We start from the raw sequence: 19,530 nt of genomic DNA, 5'->3' as shown, positions 1-19,530 counted from the left end.
AGATTTTAAAATTAAAATTCTGTGATGAAAAGAATAAAAAAGTTAAATTTGGTATGTATATTTACCATAATAAGAAAGTACAAAAAAAGTTGATGAATAAGAGAAAAGCACCCAAATACGCACGAGTTCAAGCTTCCATTTATCACCCTCCTCAGCAGATGCAGCTTTGATAGTATCTGCATTGCCATGGGAAAGTGGTCTCTTGGCAGCTTCATCCACCCCAGAGTCTTCACCTGTTGTAATCCAAGAATTCTGCATGTTTCCCTGAAATGAAGCGCACCAGTAATTTCAATCAAGATTTAACTTTTAAGTCAGCATGCATGTTTTACAATGGAATACCAATTCTGTGAGGAAAGGAATAAAAAAGCAGATGATTTTAAACTACAAATCAAGAATAATTTCACATGCTCAGGCTATTAGGGTCATATTCCACAACAAGTGTTATAAAGTCAAATTCCTTCAGGAACAGGCAATAAAGTAAATGAGCAAAGAGGGCGGATGTTGTACTCAACAAATTGTCTCTTACTTCTCTGAAGACATATACTTTTTTTTTTTTATCAAATGTACAGCACAGTGGTTCAACTGTCCTTCTCCCCCCACCCCAGCCCACTCCCCTCTTGGTAACCACTAGTCACTTCTCAGTGTCTGTGAGTCTATTGCTCTTTTGTACCTTCTGTTTCACTTTGTTTTTATTCCACAAATAAGTGAAATCATATGGTATTTGTCTTTCTCCGCCTGACTTATTTCACTGAGCATAATACCCTCTAGATCCACCCATGTTGCTGCAAATGGTAGGATTTCTTTTCTTTTCATGGCTGAATAATATTCCACCATGTATATGTACCCTCTCTTTGTCCATTCATCTACTGATGGACACTTAGATTGCTTCCATATTTTGTCTATTGCAAACAGTGCAGTGCTAAACATAGGGGTGCATATATCTTTTTGAGTCAGGGATTTTGTTTCTTCAGGTAAATTCCTAGGAGTGGAATTACTGGGTCAAATAGTATTTCTATTTTTATTTTTTTGAGGAACCTCCATACTGCTTTCCACAGTGGTTGCACCAATTTGCAGTGTCACTAATGGTGTTGAAGGGTTCCTATTCCTCTGCATCCTTCCAGCATTAGTTATTTCTTGTCTTTTGGATAGTGGCCATCCTAAATGGTGTGAGGTGTTATCTCATTGTGGTTTTAATTTGCATTTTCCTGATAATTAGCAATGTGGAGCATCTTTTCATGTGCCTGTTGGCCACTTATATTTCTTCTTTGGAGAACTGTCTCTTCAAGTACTCTGTCCATTATTTGATTGGGTTATTTGTTTTTTTGGGTGTTGAGATATATGAGTTCTCTATATATTTTAGATGTTAATACCTTATCAGATGAGTCATTTATGAATATATTCTCCCATGCTGTAGGATGCCTTTTTGTTCTGCTGATGGTGACCTTTGCTGTACAGAAGCTTTTTAGTATGACATAGTCCCATTTGTTCATCTCTTATTTGGTTTCCCTTGCCCAAGTAGATGTATTCCAGAAAAAACTGCTCATGTTTATATTCAAGAGATTTTTGCCTATGTTTTCTTCTAAGAGTTTTATGGTTTCATAACTTATATTCAGGTCTTTGACCCATTTTTAGGTTATTTTTGTGTATGGAGTTAAACAATAATCCAGTTTCATTTCCTTACATGTAGCTGTCAAGTTTTGCCAACACCAGCTGTTGAAGAGGCTGTCATTTTCCCATTGTATATTCATGGCTCCTTTATCGTATATGAATTGACCATATATGCTTGGGTTTATATCTGGGCTCTCTATTCTGATCTATTCATCTATGGTTCTATTCTTGTGCTAGTACCAAATTGTCTTGATTACTGTGGCTTTGTAGTAGAGCTTGAAGTCAGGGAGTGTAATCCCCTCAGCTTTATTCTTCCTTCTCAAGATTGCTTTGGCTATTTGGGTGGGGGCTGTTGTACTTTCATATGAATTTTAGAAATGTTTGTTCTAGTTCATTGAAGAATGCCATCAGTATTTTGATAGGGATTCCACTGAATCTGTAGATTGTGTTAGGCAGGATGGCCATTTTGACAATATTAATTCTTCCTATTCATGAGCATGGGATGTATTTCCATTTATTGATGTCTTCTTTAATTTCTCTCATGAGTGTCTTGTAGTTTTCAGAGTATAGGTCTTTCACCTTATTGGTAAGGTTTATTCCTAGGTAGTTTATTCTTTTTTTCATGCAATTGTGAATGGAATTGTTTTCCCGATATCTCTTTCTTCTAGTTCATCATTAGTATACAGGAATGCAACAGATTTCTGTGTATTAATTTTATAACCTGAAACTCTGCTTAATTCAGTTATTAGATCTAGTAGTTTTCTGGTGGATTCCTTAGGGTTTTCTATGTATAATAACATGTCATCCCCAAACAGTATGAGTTTAACTTCTTACTTACCAATTTGGATGCCTTTCATCTCTTTGTGTTGTCTAATTGCTGTGGCTAAGACCTCCAGTACTATGTTCAATAAAAGTGGGGAGAGTGGGCATCCTTGTCTTGTTCCCAATCTTAGAGAAACAGCTTTCAGCTTTTCACTGTTAAGTATGATGTTGGCTGTGGGTCTGTCATATGTGGCCCTTATTATGTTGAGGTATGTACCCTCTATAACCATTTTGTTGAGAGTTTTTATCATAAATGGAAGTTGAATTTTGTCAAATGCTTTTTCAGCATCTATTGAAATGATCATTTGGTTTTAATTCTTCTTTTTGTTAATGTGGTGTGTGATATTGATGGATTTTTTAATATTGTACCATCTTTGCATCTCTGGAATAATTCTCACTTGGTCATGATGGATGATCTCTTTGATGTATTTTTGGATTCAGTTTGCTAATATTTTGTTGAGGATTTTTACATCTATGTTCATGGATACTGGTCTGTAATTTTCTTTTATTGTGTTGGAAGACATATACTCTTGAAACACATAGCCCTGTCCTGGTTTGTCTTTCATTTCCCACATTGCATAAAGGCATGACTAACAATAACAACTGTTAACACATAATGTGTTTACTATGTGCCAGACACTGTTAATGTGCTTTACATATATTAACTCATTTAATCATTATGACAACTCTTTAGTTTCATTATCTCCATTTTATAGGTGAGGAAACTGACTCACACAGAGTAACTTGCTAAGAGTCACAGAGGGAGGAAGTAGCTAATCAGTGATAGAGCTAGGATCTGAATTCCTGCCCATCTGGTTTCAGAGTCATGCCTGAAACCACTGTGTTCTTCTGCCTTTCCAGAAAATGGTTTGCCTTCAGTAAGAAGAAGTGCATGGTGATAAATAGACAATACTGACATGCAGCCTGAATGGCAGGGATTCAGAAAGGAGTGGAAGGGACCATGGCAAACCATCCAAAAGTAGCAACCACTACTCAAATCTAGTCAATTGCTGCCATGTGTGAAGGCAAACTCATATATTACAACTTTTTCCAAAAAGATAAGCCAGATATCTGGCTCTTCATTTGAAGTACCATTAAATATCAGAAAGTTCAAAGTTCATCAAACAAACAAAAAATATCTACAGAGCAAATCTAGTATATCTGTTGATGGTTTGCCACCTTTGGCAAACTTTCAACATTCAATGAAATACACAGCCCAAAGATCTAGATAATTTATATTCCCAGCAAGGCAATACTTAGATGTTTAAATACTTATATTAATTTAATTAAAGAAATAATTACTGAATTCTTGCTAAGGGCCACGGGTTATGGTAGTACTTACAAGAGAGGACAGGCCCCCAGATACAGAACTATACTGCAGTGTCATATCATGCTAGAATGGGGAAAACTGCATTCATCCAAATTAGTATTGAGATTCTATTCCACATTTTTCCAGAAGTACAATTAATACAAACATTAGGTATAATACCTACTATGTTCAGGACATTATGCTAATAGCTTGGAGGGTAAAAATGAGCAAGACCAATCTTATCCTCAAAGAGTTTAATAAAAGACAATCAAATTTCAATTTAATCAGGTAAGTGCTAGGGCAGAGGTTTGCATGGGGGACTATGCCAGAACAGAGGAGGGACACTTAAGAGAAACCAGAGATTCATGGTTTTCTGGAGAAGTTTTGACACTGGTGTCATATTTTAAGGAGAATAAGTGTAAGTTAGATTGGAAGGGCATGCCAGGAGGAGAGAACATTATGAGAAAAGTCCCAGAGGTGTGAAAGACCTGGTGATTGCAGGGCACTAGGGTACTTCTGCATTACTAGAGGTTGAACACAAGGCAATCAATGGATATCAGAAGGTGAAGCCAGAGAATTAAACATGGATCAGGAAAATGTGGCATAAGAAGCATGAACTTGGTTCTGTGGGTAAGGACAAATCTCTCAAGATCTGATTGCACTCAAAGTTGCCTTCGAGAGCAATGGAGGGTGGCACTAATTTCTTAAAAAGAAATTGGAGAAGGCATGTAGAGCACTGGCTTATGATATAAAATAGTGGCATTCTTGGGAAAGAAGTGCTAGTCTAATTGACACTTTGTTCTTTTACAGATGGCTTTTAAAAATATGAATGGTATTTGACCAATTTAAAAAATTCAATTACATTTCCACATCCCTAAAGATCACTGAAAAATCTTAGCTTTCTTAATTAAGGGAAGGGGTTGGTAGCAGAAGGGATGGGAGTAGATAAAGAAAGAAATGGCTCAGAAATTTTCGACTTTTAAAATCTCTTACATTTCTGAATGAATACACGTGCTAAAATTTCCAATAAAAAGCATATTTTAATTTTATTATAATTTTTTGAACTCTTAAGGAAAGTCCTCCATGAAGAGAAATTTTGTAAGAAGGCAAAGTGATGGAAAATGAAGATGGAAATGAAATCTTCATTGAATGGTTTTAGTTTTTAAAAAATTATCTTGCTTGTTCAATGCTTGTCATAAACCAGGCTAAAAGATAAAACCCACGTAAGCTACCACCATCCAAGTACAAGGCCAAAACTCAGAAACAATAACACAGAGCCTCTTCTCTTCTCAGGGGAATCTTCTATCCCATGGCAAAGACGGTTTGGTTCAATATTGACAAGCTATTCGTAACTTATGTACAATTCAAAGCTAGGTGGAAGGACTGAGGGAATCTGACAGTGCCATGTTTGAGTCCTAGCTTTGTCATTTTCTAACTTTGTGACTTTAGACCATTTACTTCAGTTACTTAACTGCTGTGTACCTTCATTTACTCATCTGAAAATAAACATAACAACAACTGCCTTGTGTGGCTATTGTAAAGCTGAAATAACATAAATAAAGTTCCGATACCATTCCTGGCACATCGTAGCCATGTAGTCACCAAAAATTTTAATTACTGCTATAAACTATTTTAATTATTTTTCAAAGAAAATATTAAGGAATAATGAAAGAAATCTATATTCAAGTCTGCCAATAAAGATGGTTTCCTCCTAAAACTGGATACAATTAGAAAATTTAATTGGCGCAACTAATCCTGAGAGAGCAACAAGAAAGAAAACAGCATCAGACTGCACACACCTGGAGAAAAGAGCAGACCTCACTGAATGGGGTGACATACTAAAGCTGTGGCTCTACGGGACCTGAGGCCCTCTCCCACCCCAGCTCACCAGTGGGAGGAAGAGAAACCAAGCAGGGAGGGAGTGGAAGGCTTGGGACTGCTGAATACCTAGCTCCAGAGATCTGCGCTGGGAGCACAAACCTACATTTCATGGTGTTTTCATGAGACTCGCAAGACTACAGGGTTGGAAAGTTAATACTGGCAGAGTTCCTGGGGAGACTGGGATTCTGGCTGCTTGTGGAAAGCAGGGATCCATATCTGGCTGCTCTGGGACATAAACATACCTGTGTGACCGTTCCACTGGCTCAGGCAGTGGAGACAGGCACAGCAGCCAGGAGGTGGGGAACAGCTCTTTCCTCCCCACAGGCACCAGTACTCCTCCCCTGTGACCCCCGACATTGCTTCAGGGGCTCAGCAGCTCCAGAATAGAGCTTCTGGACACTAGAGGGTACCATATAAAAATACGAAAAGCCAAAGGAACCGTGTCCAGAGCAAAATTATTAATACAACTCTCGATAAAGATTTAAATGATATGGACCTCGTGACTCTTCCTGAAAGGGAGTTCAAAATAAAAATCATTAACTTTCTAATAGAGGTACAGAAAGACATCGAAGAACTCAGGAATGAATTCAGGTCAGAGATCCAATAGTTAAAGAGCATGATGGAGGGTATTAAAAGCAGTTGGATACGGTGGAGAAGACAATAAATGAAATAGAAACTAGAGAAGAGGAATACAAAGAAGCTGAGGCACAGAGAGAAAAAAGGATCTCTAAAAAATGAAAGAATATTGAGAGAACTGTGTAACCAATCCAAGCGTAACAATACTTGCATTATAGGGATACCAGAAGAAGTGAGAGAGAAAGGGATAGAAAGTGTTTTTGAGGAGGTAGTTGCTGAAAACTTCCCCAGTCAGGGGAAGGAGATAGTCTCTCAGGCCAGGCCATGGAGATCCACAGATATGCCAACACAAGGGACCCAAGGAAGACAACACCAAGACACATAGTAATTAAAATGGGAAAGATCAAGGATAAGGACAGACTATTAAAAGCAGCCAGAGACAGAAATTAGATCACATACAAAGGAAAGCCCATCAGGCTAACATTAGACTTCTCAGCAGAAACCTTACAGGCCAGAAGGGAGTGGCATGATGTACTTAATGCCATGAAGCAGAAGGGCCTGGAACCAAGATTACATTATCCGGCAAGATTATCATTTAAAATTGAAGGAGGGATTAAACAATTTCCAGATAAGCAAAAGCTGAGAGAGTTTACCTCCCACAAACCATCTCTGTAGTCTATTTGGGAAGGACTGCTATAGCTGGAAGTGTTCCTAGGGTTGGATAGCTGTCACCAGAGGTAGTAAAACCACAGTAGGGAGGGTGGAGCAGCTGATTGCTAGGCAAATGCAAAATTAAATTGACTATCCCCGAAGTCAATCAAGGGATAGACAAAAAGTACAGAATTTGATACCTAATATATAAAGAATGAAAGAGGAAGAAAAAGGAGGAGAAAGAAAAGAACCTTTAGATTGTGTTTGTAACAGCATACTAAGTGAGTTGTTAGACTCTTAGACAGTAAGGAAAGTAACCTTAGGTAACCACAAATCTAAAGCCTGAAATGGCAATAAATACATACCTATCGATAATCACCCTAAATGTGAATGGATTAAATGTACAAATAAAAAGACACAGAGTCACTGAATGGATAAAAAAACAAGACACATCTATATGCTGCTTACAAGAGACTCACCCCAAATCCAAAGACATGCACAGACTGAAAGTCAAAGGAAGGAAAAAGATATTTCATGCAAACAATAGGGAGAAAAAAGCAGGTGTTGCAGTACTAGTATCAGACAAAATAGACTTCAATACAAAGAAAGCAACAAGAGATAAAGAAGGACATTACATAATGATAAAGGGCACAGTCCAACAAGAGGATATAACCATTATAAATATATATGCACCAAACACAGGAGCACCAGCATTTGTGAAACAAATACTAGCAGAACTAAAGGAGGAAATAGAATACAATGCATTCATTTTAGGAGACTTCAACACACCATTCACTCCAAAGGACAGATCCACCAGACAGAAAATAAGTAAGGACAGAGAGGCACTGAATAACACACTAGAACAGATGGACCTAATAGACATGTATAGAACTCTACATCCAAAAGCAAGAGGATATACATTCTTCTCAAGTGCACATGGAACATTCTTCAGAATAGACCACATACTAACCATAAAAAGAGCCTCAGTAAATTCCAAAAGATTGAAATTCCACCAACCAACTTTTCAGACCACAAAGGTATAAAACTAGAAATAAATTGTAAAAAGAAAGCAAAAAGGCTCACGAACACATGGAGGCATAACAACAGGCTTCTAAATAGTCAATGGATCAATGACCAAATTAAAATGGAGATCCAGCAATATATAGAAATAAATGACAACAACACAAAGCCCGAGCTTCTGTGGGACGCAGCGACAGCAGTGTTAAGAGGAAAGTATATACCACCCCAGGCATATTTAAAGAAGGAAGAACAAACCCAACTGAATAGTCTAACGTCACAATTATCAAAATAGGAAAAAGAAGAACAAATGAGGCCTAACGTCAGCAGAAGGAGGGACATAATAAAGATCAGAGAAGAAATAAATAAAATTGAGAAGAATAAAACAATAGCAAAAATCAATGAAACCAAGAGCTGGTTCTTTGAGAAAATAAACAAAATAGATAAGCCTCTAGCCAAACTTATTAAGAGAAAAAGAGAATCAACACAAATCAACAAAATCAGAAATGAGAATGGAAAAATCACAACAGACTCCACAGAAATACAAAGAATTATTAAAGACTACTATGAAAACCTATATGCCAACAAGCTGGAAAACCTAGAAGAAATGGACAACTTCCTAGAAAAATACAACCTCCCAAGACTGACCAAGGAAGAAACAGAAAATCTAAACAGACCAATTACCAGCAACGAAATTGAAACGGTAATCAAAAAACTACCCAAGAACAAAACCCCGGGGCTGGACGGATTTACCTCGGAATTTTATCAGACATACAGAGAAGATATAATACCCATTCTCCTTAAAGTTTTCCAAAAAATAGAAGAGGAGGGAATACTCCCAAACTCATTCTATGAAGGCAACAACACCCTAATACAAAAACCAGGCAAAGACCTCACCAGAAAAGAAAACAACAGACCAATATCACTGATGAACGTAGATGCAAAAATACTCAACAAAATATTAGCAAACCAAATTCAAAATACATCAAGAGGATCATACACCATGACCAAGTGGGATTCATCCCAGGGATGCAAGGATGGTACAACATTCAAAAATCCATCAACATCATCCACCACATCAACAAAATGAAAGGCAAAAACCATATGATAATGTCCATAGATGCTGAAAAACATTCAACAAAATTCAACATTCATTCATGATAAAAACTCTCAACAAAATGGGTATAGAGGGCAAGTACCTCATCATAATAAAGGACATATATGATGAACCCACAGCTAACATCATACTGAACAGCGGGAGGCTGAAAGCTTTTCCTCTGATATCGGGAACAAGACAGGGATGCCCACTCTCCCCACTGTTATTCAACGTAGTACGGGAGGTCCTAGCCAGGGCAATCAGACAAAACAAAGAAATACAAGGAATCCAGATTGGTGAAGAAGAAGTGAAACTGTCACTATTTGCAGATGACATGATATTGTACATAAAAAAGACTCTACTCCAAAACTACTAGAACTAATATTGGAATTCAGCAAAGTTGCAGGATACAAAATTAACACACAGAAATCTGTGGCTTTCCTATACACTAACAATGAACTAATAGAAAGAGAAATCAGGAAAACAGTTCCATTCACAAGAGCAATAAAAATAATAAAATACCTAGGAATAAACCTAACCAAGGAAGGGAAAGACCTATACCCTGAAAACTACAAGACACTCTTAAGAGAAATTAAAGAGGACACTAACAAATGGAAACACATCCCATGCTCCTGGCTAGGAAGAATTAATATTGTCAAAATGGCCATCCTGCCCAAAGCAATATACAGATTCGATGCAATCCCTATCAAATTACCAACAGCATTCTTCAATGAACTGGAACAAATAGTTCAAAAATTCATATGGAACCGCCAAAGACTCCGAATAGCCAAAGGAATCCTGAGAAGGAAGAATAAACTGGGGGGGATCTCGCTCCCCAACTTCAAGCTCTACTACAAAGCCACAGTAATCAAGACAATTTGGTACTAGAACAAGAACAGACCCACAGACCAGTGGAACAGAACAGAGATTCTAGACATTAACCCAAACATATATGGCCAGTTAATATATGATAAAGGAGCCATGGACATACAATGGGGAAAAGACAGTCTCTTCAACAGATGGTGCTGGCAAACCTGGACAGCTACATGTAAGAGAATGAAACAGGATCACTGTCTAACCCCATACATAAAAGTAAATTCAAAATGGATCAAAGATCTGAATGTAAGTCATGAAACCATAAAACTCTTAGAAAAAAACATAGGCAAAAAACTCATGGACATAAACATGAGTGACTTCTTCATGAACATATCTCCCCAGGCAAGGGAAACAAAAGCAAAAATGAACCAGTGGGACTATATCAAGCTGAAAAGCTTCTGTACAGCAAAGGACACCATCAATAGAACAAAAAGGTATCCTACAGTATGGAAGAATATATTCATTAATGACAGATCCAATAAAGGATTGACATCCAAAATATATCAAGAGCTCACACACCTCAACAAACAAAAAACAAACAACCCAATTAAAAAATGGGCAGAGGAGCTGAACAGACAGTTCTCTGAAGAAGAAATTCAGATGGCCAACAGACACATGAAAAGATGCTCCACATCGCTAGTTATCAGAGAAATGCAAATTAAAAATTAAAACCACAATGAGATATCACCTCACACCAGTAAAGATCGCCATCATCGAAAAGACAAACAACAACAAATGTTGGCGAGGTTGTGGAGGAAGGGGAACCCTCCTACACTGTTGGTGGGAATGTATATTAGTTCATCCATTGTGGAAAGCAGTATGGAGGTTCCTCAAAATGCTCAAAATAGACTTACCATTTGACCCAGAAATTCCACTTCTAGGAATTTACCCTTAGAATGCAGCACTTCAGTTTGAAAAAGACAGATGCACCCCTATGTTTATTGCAGCACTATTTACAATAGCCAAGAAATGGAAGCAACCTAAGTGTCCATCAGTAGATGAATGGATAAAGAAGATGTGGTACATATACACAATGGAATATTACTCAGCCATAAGAAGAAAACAAATTATACCATTTGCAACAACATGGATGGAGCTAGAGGGTATTATGCTCAGTGAAATAAGCCAGGCAGAGAAAGACAGGTACCAAATGATTTCACTCACATGTGGAGTATAAGAACCAGGAAAAACCGAAGGAACAAAACAGCAGCAGAATCACAGAACCCAAGAATGGACTAACAGTTACCAAAGGGAAAGAGGCTGGGGAGAATGGGAGGGTAGGGAGGGATAAGGGTGGGGAAGAAGAAAGGGGGTATTATGATTAACATGTTTAAAGTGGGGGAGGGCATGGTGAGTTCTGTGCAACACAGAGAAGACAAGTAGTGATTCTACAACATCTTATTATGCTGATGGACAGTGACTGTAATGGGGTTTATGGGGGGAACTTGGGGTAGGGGAGAGCCTAGTAAACATAATGTTCTTCATGTAATTGTAGATTAATGATAACAAAATTTTTTTTAAACTAAAAAATAAATAAATAAATAAACAAATAAATGAATGAATAAATAAATAAATAAGAAAAAAAAACAGAAGTAGAAAAAAAAATCTGCCAATGGCTTTGGCAAGATCTACCATTAACATTCTAACAGATTCATTTAAAATAATTCAGAAAAGGAAGATCATATCTTTGTTCTGTTTAAAATATTTTTAAAAGTTTAACTTATGTTAATATTATGTTAACATAAATTTATGTTAATATTATGAAATATTTATTGTAATATTTCAGCATAGGTTGCTGAAATCCCTCAATTCACCTACACAAGAACTGGGGGTGATTTTATAACAAATAAGACTAACATTAAAATTGTTATCAGGGTCACCTGACTCATCTGCAATCATCACTTGATTATTTGCATCATATTTTAGCTCAGGTACATGTCTGAAACAAAATCCTTTCTATGACTTTGCTTTTGCTATTATTATGGCTGCAGTTTTCTTTAGTAAGTTTCCTTTGCTCATGTGGCAAAGCATGTGTGTTTTTTATCATCATTTCCTTCCCCTTCTGCATTACTCACTTCTCTTGCCCTCTGATTCACTTGAGTTCTTGAGTCAATAGTGTGAATTTTTAACCAGCTGGACACATCATTTCAATATCATTGGACCACACATTAAAGAACAGTGGATTAGCTGATCCCTATAATTCTGACACAAAATTCTTGTGATCATATTTAAATAGTGTTTGAACTTAACATCTCCCAATTTCCTTTCTCACTTCATTTCTCTTTCCTCTGCTTCCTTGCCACTGTATAAATATTGAAGACTATGAATAACTGTGTCACTGTTGGCTAAGTGACTACATAGTTGGAAGGAAAGCAAAAGGATATGTTTATTTTTTAAAATGAGCTACTTGTAAGTACTTTTCATATGGCCATATCATCTTTGAGTTGACATCAAAAGAATAACTAATAAACCACTAAGATGGAATTTTAACAACTAATATTCATAATATAATAACAGAAGTATTCAGAAAAAGTCATATTGTGAAGGGAAAATAGCTGATCACAAACTGAAATGTAACTGCAGAAAAATAAACTGCAATACTAATCAGCCCACTTTATTATTCAGAGTTAACACAATGAGCTACTTCTAATTATAACACAGAACTCAAGGATTACAAATGAAACATCAGGTAGGAGAAATAAAAGCACTTCAGGAACAAAGCATGAAGACACTCATATTTTTTCTTAACAGAAAAATCACTAAAATCCATTGCAAAGTAAAGCTGCAACAGACAAATATGAAAACTTCCCCATGGAATGTTGAGTTTATCTCAAAAAGCAGAACAAGTGGCAATTAACTGTGTCCTGTAGCAAAGGAATGACAAACATTTTGAAGGCAGAAGCATCTCTGACAAGTCAAAAGGAGATGTTAAGTTCAAACACTATTTAAATATGATCACAAGAATTTTGTGTCAGAATTATAGGGATCAGCTAATCCACTGTTCTTCAATATGTGGTCCACTGATATTGAAATTATGTATGCAACTGGTTAAAAATTCACACTATTGACTCAAGAAGTCAACGCAGACCAAATCAGTTAGACTAGGAGGATATAGAGCTCAGAAATCTGCATTGACAAGTATCCAAAGTGACTGTTATTCACGTTAAAGACTGAGAACTGGGTGAATCTTCCCAAATAGCCAATAAGCAAACAGAGGACCCATAATGTTAAGCCTTGTTTGAAAGCTCTATAATCCACGCTAAACACCCAGCTTGTTAGGAACAATGGGAAGACTGACGTTTTGATTCTTGGATCCTCAGCCCAGTGTTCTTTCTGCTACACAGTGTTGCTAGTTTGGCTTAGGAACTCAAAACTCAAGGAAAATTTATAGAAATATAACTGAAATCTAAGCTAAAGTTCTGAATAATTTCTGGATTTAATATAGTCCTTCCTCTAACATACTTCCTGCTCTTAAACCTGCTCTTTACATACAGAAAAACACAAATGGTTCCTTTACGGTTTCTGGACAGATTCAATGTGTCTGTGTTGTGCTGGGTGTGTGGAGGGGAACAGAGAAGAGAGAAGGTGTCCCCACTCACAACACCAAGCAATTCTCAAACACCAGCATGGTGTCTGAGAACTCAGAATGGTGTCTGAGAACTCAACTCAGTTCTGATGCTGTCTGTCTGGAGACAGCAGATAAAGTTCTCCAGGTTAAGGGCTCTGACCTTCAAGACTGCCCTCCCCAATCCCAACCTCCCCATCCAGACACCCATGCCAAGCCCCAGACTATTGCCTGTACTTCTGACCTACTCACTACAGAATGGAGGTTCCATGTCCTTTCACTTAGGTTCAATTAATTTGCTAGAGCAGCTCACAGAACTCAGGAAAACACTTAGGAATACCAGTTTAATAAAGGATACAATTTAACAGCTAGATGAAGATATACATAGGAGAAGGTCCCAAATAAAGGACTCCTATTCTTCTATCATGGAACTTGGGGCTTGGCTGGGTGGCACATGCAGAAACATTCTGATTCCCCAAGCATTGGAGCTCTCTTTAACAGAGAAGCAGGATGTAAAAGAGAGAGGGAGCAAAATGCTCTTCTCCTGGTTTTTTATGAAGGTTTCATTACATAGTCATTAATGACTAAATCACTGGCCACTGGCTGATTCAACCTCCAGCCCACACCCTCAAGTGGGATAAAAAAGTCTCTCATTAACTTCACAAGACACCCATTTCACCTTTATGATCCTGAAGCCATTTTTCAGGGACGGTGGATGAAGACCAGATGTATCTGAGTGATGTATTTTGGCCACCTGAATGATCAAATATCTATTTCTTGTAACTCATTATGTTGCAACAGTATTCTCAGAGAGGAAACTGGAGTAAATATTAGACATGACTATAGCATTTCATTTGAAGATTCCTTGCACCACTGTGAATTTTAATTTTTGAGGCCCCACACAAGTACCAGAAAAATACTTTTGCCAAACTTCAGAGAGAGAATCTCAGTTGTTTAGAAAAGGTTTGAGGGTGGGGAGTAGGGGGATGTAAGAAGGGAACATTCAAACTAAAATATATAGTTTTAAAAAATGCTCACAGATGCATCCAGAAGTGTTTGCTCCCTCATTGCTCCCTCTTGTCCTTGAGATTTCAGCTCTTGTTGGAGCCTTTCATTTTCAAGCACGACAACTTGTACCCGGTTTTTCATTCCAGAGAGTTCCTCCTTTAAAAAGCAGAAACAAATACCAAATAAATTAAACATTTTTAAGTAATGCTTTTATTTGTTGATTACTAGACGAACAACATGACATAAAGTGTGGAAGACTTATGTCTATATCTTCTGAAATATTATAGTTATATTTAGACAAAGTAATTGAAACATTAGCTAACAAAGAGAAGGATGGGAGAATGTAGGAGAGGGCCTTATCACAGAAGTGTGTGGTTTATGACAATTTTTTTGTAGGCTTAAAGAAAAGCCTTATTAAAGAGGTTATCTAAAAGAATATTTAAAAAAGACTGATCACAGAGAGGAGGAGCCAAGATGGTGGCACGAGTAGGGCAGTGGAAATCTCCTCCCAAAACCATATATATTTTTGAAAATAAAAGTACAACTATTCCTAAAAGAGAGGCTAGAAGATACAGTACAACAGTCAAGCTACATGTACATCTGCGAGAACTCAGCACCTCATGAAGGGGGTAAGATACAAGCCCCAGCCCAGCAGGATCCAAGCATTACCCCTACCCTAGATCCCCAGCGGGAGGAGAGGAGTTGGAGTGGGGAGGGAGAGGAAACCCAGGAATTCTAAACACCCAGCCCTAGCCATCCACACCGGGAGCACAGACACACAGTGCGTGGTGTGCTGGTATCAGGGAAACAGACAGTAAAACCTGCAAGTGGGTACCCGCAGCCGGCACCCCCAAGGAAAAAAAAAACGAGTGCTTTTTGCAAGTCTTAAAGAGACAGGGACTCCACAGCTGGATGGAACTGTCCCGGCACAGTCAGTCCAGCAGCTGAGAATCCCAGGGAATTTCAGGCGCCCCAGCCCCCTGGGAGGAAACGCAGCTCTGAAGGCCCTCATGGTGATACACAGCCTCCTGTCCATTCCCCCTCCCGCGCAGCCCTGTCACAGCAGGGGAGTGGCCTGAGAGCAGCCGCGCCCACAGCGGCCACCCAGAGCCTCCTCCACACCCACCTGGGCCAGACTCAGAGGCCCCAGTGGCGTGCAGAAACACAGCACACACAGAGGAAGCTGGGACAGGGCACAAAGGGTCACCATTCTTGCATGAGAGCACACCTGGAGCGCCTGACACTCCCCATAGGGCACTGGGCTGCCCTGACAGCAGCACTGCCCGTGGTGGCTCAGGAAATAAAACTGGAAGCTGCTCCCCATGTGCGGTAACCAGCACAGGCAGTGGAGAAGGGCAAGGCACAGGAAAGGACGTTGTTCTCCCAGCTGACACACACGCCAACTGCCTACAAATACTTCTTTCACCATGAAAAGGCGGAAGAATTGGATCCAGTACAGAATTACCCAGACAACCCCCAAGAGGGAGCCTGGGGAGATAGATTTAACCAATCTTCCTGAAAAACAATTCAAAATAAAGGTCATAACCATGCTGATGGACCTGCAGAGAAATATGCAAGAGCTAAAGGATCAAGTTAGGAAGGAGAATACAGAAATAAAACAATCTCTGGAGGGACTTAAGAGCAGACTGGATGAGGTGCAAGAGGCCGTTAATGGAATAAAAATCAGAGAACAGGGACACTGAGAAGCTGAGGCACACAGAGATAAAATGATGCACAGGAATGAAAGAATATTAACAGAAGTGTGTGACCATCCAAATGGAACAATATCTGCATTATAGGGGTACCGGAAGAAGAAGAGAGAGAAAAAGGGATAGAAAGTCTCTTTGAAGAAATAATAGCTGAAAACTTCCCCAAACTGGGGGAGGAAAAAGTCTCTCAGATCACAGAAGCCCACAGATCTCCCAACAGAAGGGACCAAAGGAGGACAACACCAAGACACATAATAATTAAAATGGCAAAGAGCAAGGACAAGAACAGAGTATTAAAGGCAGCCAGAGAGAGAAAAAAGGTCACCTACAAAGGAAAACCCATCAGGCTATCAGACTTCTCAACAGAAACCTTATAGCCCAGAAGAGAATGGCATGATATATTTAATGCAATGAAACAGAACAGCCTTGAACTAAGAATACTGTATCCAGCATGATTATCATTTAAATATGAAGAAGGGATTAAATAATTCCCAGACAAGCAAAAGTTGAGGGAATTTGCCTCTCACAAACCACCTCTACAGGGTATTTTAAAGGGACTGCTGTAAACAGAAGCACTCCTAAGGCTAAATAGCTGTCACCAGAGAAAATAAAATCACAGCAAAGAAAGAAGACCAACAAAATACTAACTAAAGGCAAAAGATAAAATCAACTACTCACAAAAGCAGTCAAAAGAAACACAAAAGAGTACAGAATAAAACACCTAACATATAAAGAATGGAGGAGGAGGAATAAGAAATGAGAGAAATAAAGAACCACAAGACACTGTCTATAATAGCTCAATAAGTGAGTTAAGTTAGGCAGTAAGATACTAAAGAAGCTAACCTTGAACCTTTGGTAACCACAAATATAAAGCCTGCAATGGCAATGAGTACATATCTTTCAATAATCACCCTAAATGTAAATGGCCTGAATGCACCAATCAAAAGACACAGAGTAATAGAATGGATAAAAAAGCAAGACCCATCTATGGGCTGCTTACAAGAGACTCATCTCAAACCCAAAGACACACACAGACAGTTAAGGGATGGAAAAAGATATTTCATGCAAACAACAGGAAGAAAAAAGCAGCTGTTGCAGTACTAGTATCAGACAAAATAGACTTCAAAATAAAGAAAGTAACAAGAGATAAAGGACATTACATAATGATAAAGGAGTCAGTCCAAAAAGAGGATATAACCATTATAAATATATATGCACCCAATACAGGAGCACCAACATATGTGAAACAGATACTAACACAATTAAAGGAGGAAATAGAATGCAATGCATTCATTTTAGGAGACTTCAAAACACCACTCACTCCAAAGGACAGATCCACCAGACAGAAAATAAGTAAGGACACAGAGGCACTGAAAAACACACTAGAACAGATGGACCTAATAGACATCTAAGAACTCTACGCCCAAAAGAGCAGGATACACATGCTTCTCAAGTGCACATGGAATATTTTCCAGAATAGACAACATACTAGGCCACAAAAAGAGCCTCAGTAAATTCAAAAAGATTGAAATTCTACCAACCAACCTCTCAGACTACAAAGGTATAAAACTAAAAATAAATTTTACAAAGAAAACAAAAAGGCTCACAAACACATGGAGGCTCAGCAACATGCTCCTACATAATCAATGGATCAATGACCAAATTAAAATAGAGATGAAGCAATATATGAGACAAATGACAACAACAACACAAAGCCCCACCTTCTATGGGACGCAGTGAAGGGAGTTCTAAGAGGAAAGTATATACCAATTCAGGCACATTTAAAGAAGGAAGAACAATACCAAATGAATAGTCTAAAGTCACAGTTATTGAGATTGAAAAAGAAGAACAAATGAGGACCAATGTCAGCAGAAGGAGGGACATAATAAAGATCAGAGAAGAAATAAATAAAATTGAGAAGAATAAAACAATAGAAAAAAAATCAATGAAACCAGGAGCTAGTTCTTTGAGAAAATAAACAAAATACATAAGCCCCTAGCCAGACATATTAAGAGGAAAAGAGAATCTACATACATCAACAATCAGAAATGAGAAAGGAAAAATCACGACGGACACCACAGAAATACAAAGAATCATTAGAGAATACTACAAAAAATTACATGCTAACAAGCTGGAAAACCTAGAAGAAATGGACAACTTCTTTGAAAAATACAACCTTCCAAGACTGACCAAGGAAGAAACAGAGAATCTAAACAGACCAATTACCAGCAAAGAAATTGACTCGGTAATAAAAAAATCTACCCAAGAACAAAACCCCTGGTCCAGATGGATTCACCGCTGAATTTTATCAGACATATAGAAGAGACATAATATCCATTCTCCTTAACGTTTTCCAAAAAACTTAGAGGAGGGAATACTTCCAAACTCATTGTATGAAGCCAGTATCACTCTAATACCAAAACCAGTAAAAGACACAACAAAAACAGAAAATTACAGACCAATATGCGTGATGAAAATAGATGCAAAAATACTCAACAAAATATTAGCAAACTGAATTCAAAAATACATCAGGAGGATCATACACCATGACCAAGTGGAATTCATCTCAGGGATGCAAGGATGGTACAACATTAAAAAATCCATCAACATCATCTACCACATCAACAAAAAGAAGGACAAAAACCACATGATCGTTTCTATAGATGCTGAAAAAGAATTGGACAAAATTCAACAATGATTCATGGTAAAAACTCTCAACAAAATGCATATAGAGGGGAAGTACCTCAACATAATAAAGGCCATATATGACAAACCCACAGCTAACATCACACTTAACATGTGAGAAGCTGAAACCTTTTCCTCTAAGATCGGGAACAAGACAGGGATGCCCACTCTCCCCACTGTTATTCAACAACTTACAGTACTGGAGGTCTTAGCCACAACAATCAGACAAAATAAAGAAATACAAGGAATCCAAATTGGTAAAGAAGAAGTCAAACTTTCACTATTTGCAGATGACATGATATTGTACATAAAAAACCCTAAAGACTCCACTCCAAAACTACTAGAACTAATATCGGAATTCAGCAAAGTTACAGGATACAAAATTAACACACAGAAATCTGTGGCTTTCCTATACACTAACAATGAACTAATAGAAAGAGAAATCAGGAAAACAATTCCATTCACAATAGCATGAAAAAGAATAAAATACCTAGGAATAAACCTAACCAAGGAAGTGAAAGGCCTATACCCTGAAAACTACAAGACACTTTAAGAGAAATTAAAGAAGACACTAACAAATGGAAACTCATCCCATGCTCCTGGCTAGGAAGAATTAATATTGTCAAAATGGCCACTCTGCCCAAAGCAATATACAGATTCAATGCAATCCCTATCAAATTACTAACAGCATTCTTCAATGAACTGGAACAAATAGTTCAAAAATTCA

The 19,530-nt window shown here is 38.0% G+C and overlaps 1 protein-coding gene across 8 annotated transcripts in view; it reads right to left on the bottom strand.

The window, feature by feature from the left end:
• The window catches only part of SDCCAG8 (SHH signaling and ciliogenesis regulator SDCCAG8), a 271,642-nt gene that overhangs the window by 221,538 nt on the left and 30,574 nt on the right, over positions 1-19,530 (bottom strand). For 7 of the 8 annotated variants that reach the window (XM_073216700.1, XM_073216702.1, XM_073216703.1 and 4 more), the window contains exons 5-6: positions 14,440-14,565; positions 124-264 (exon numbers count right to left, since the gene is read on the bottom strand). In XM_073216700.1, coding sequence (XP_073072801.1) covers positions 124-264; positions 14,440-14,565 — 267 coding nt within the window. The remainder of the gene's footprint in view (positions 1-123; positions 265-14,439; positions 14,566-19,530) is intronic. The other variant, XM_073216705.1, reaches the window with a different exon arrangement.

This window comes from Manis javanica, chromosome 11 (genome assembly GCF_040802235.1).
Source record: "Manis javanica isolate MJ-LG chromosome 11, MJ_LKY, whole genome shotgun sequence".
Lineage (NCBI taxonomy): Eukaryota > Metazoa > Chordata > Mammalia > Pholidota > Manidae > Manis > Manis javanica.
This window is presented reverse-complemented; position numbering and strand designations above follow the sequence as displayed.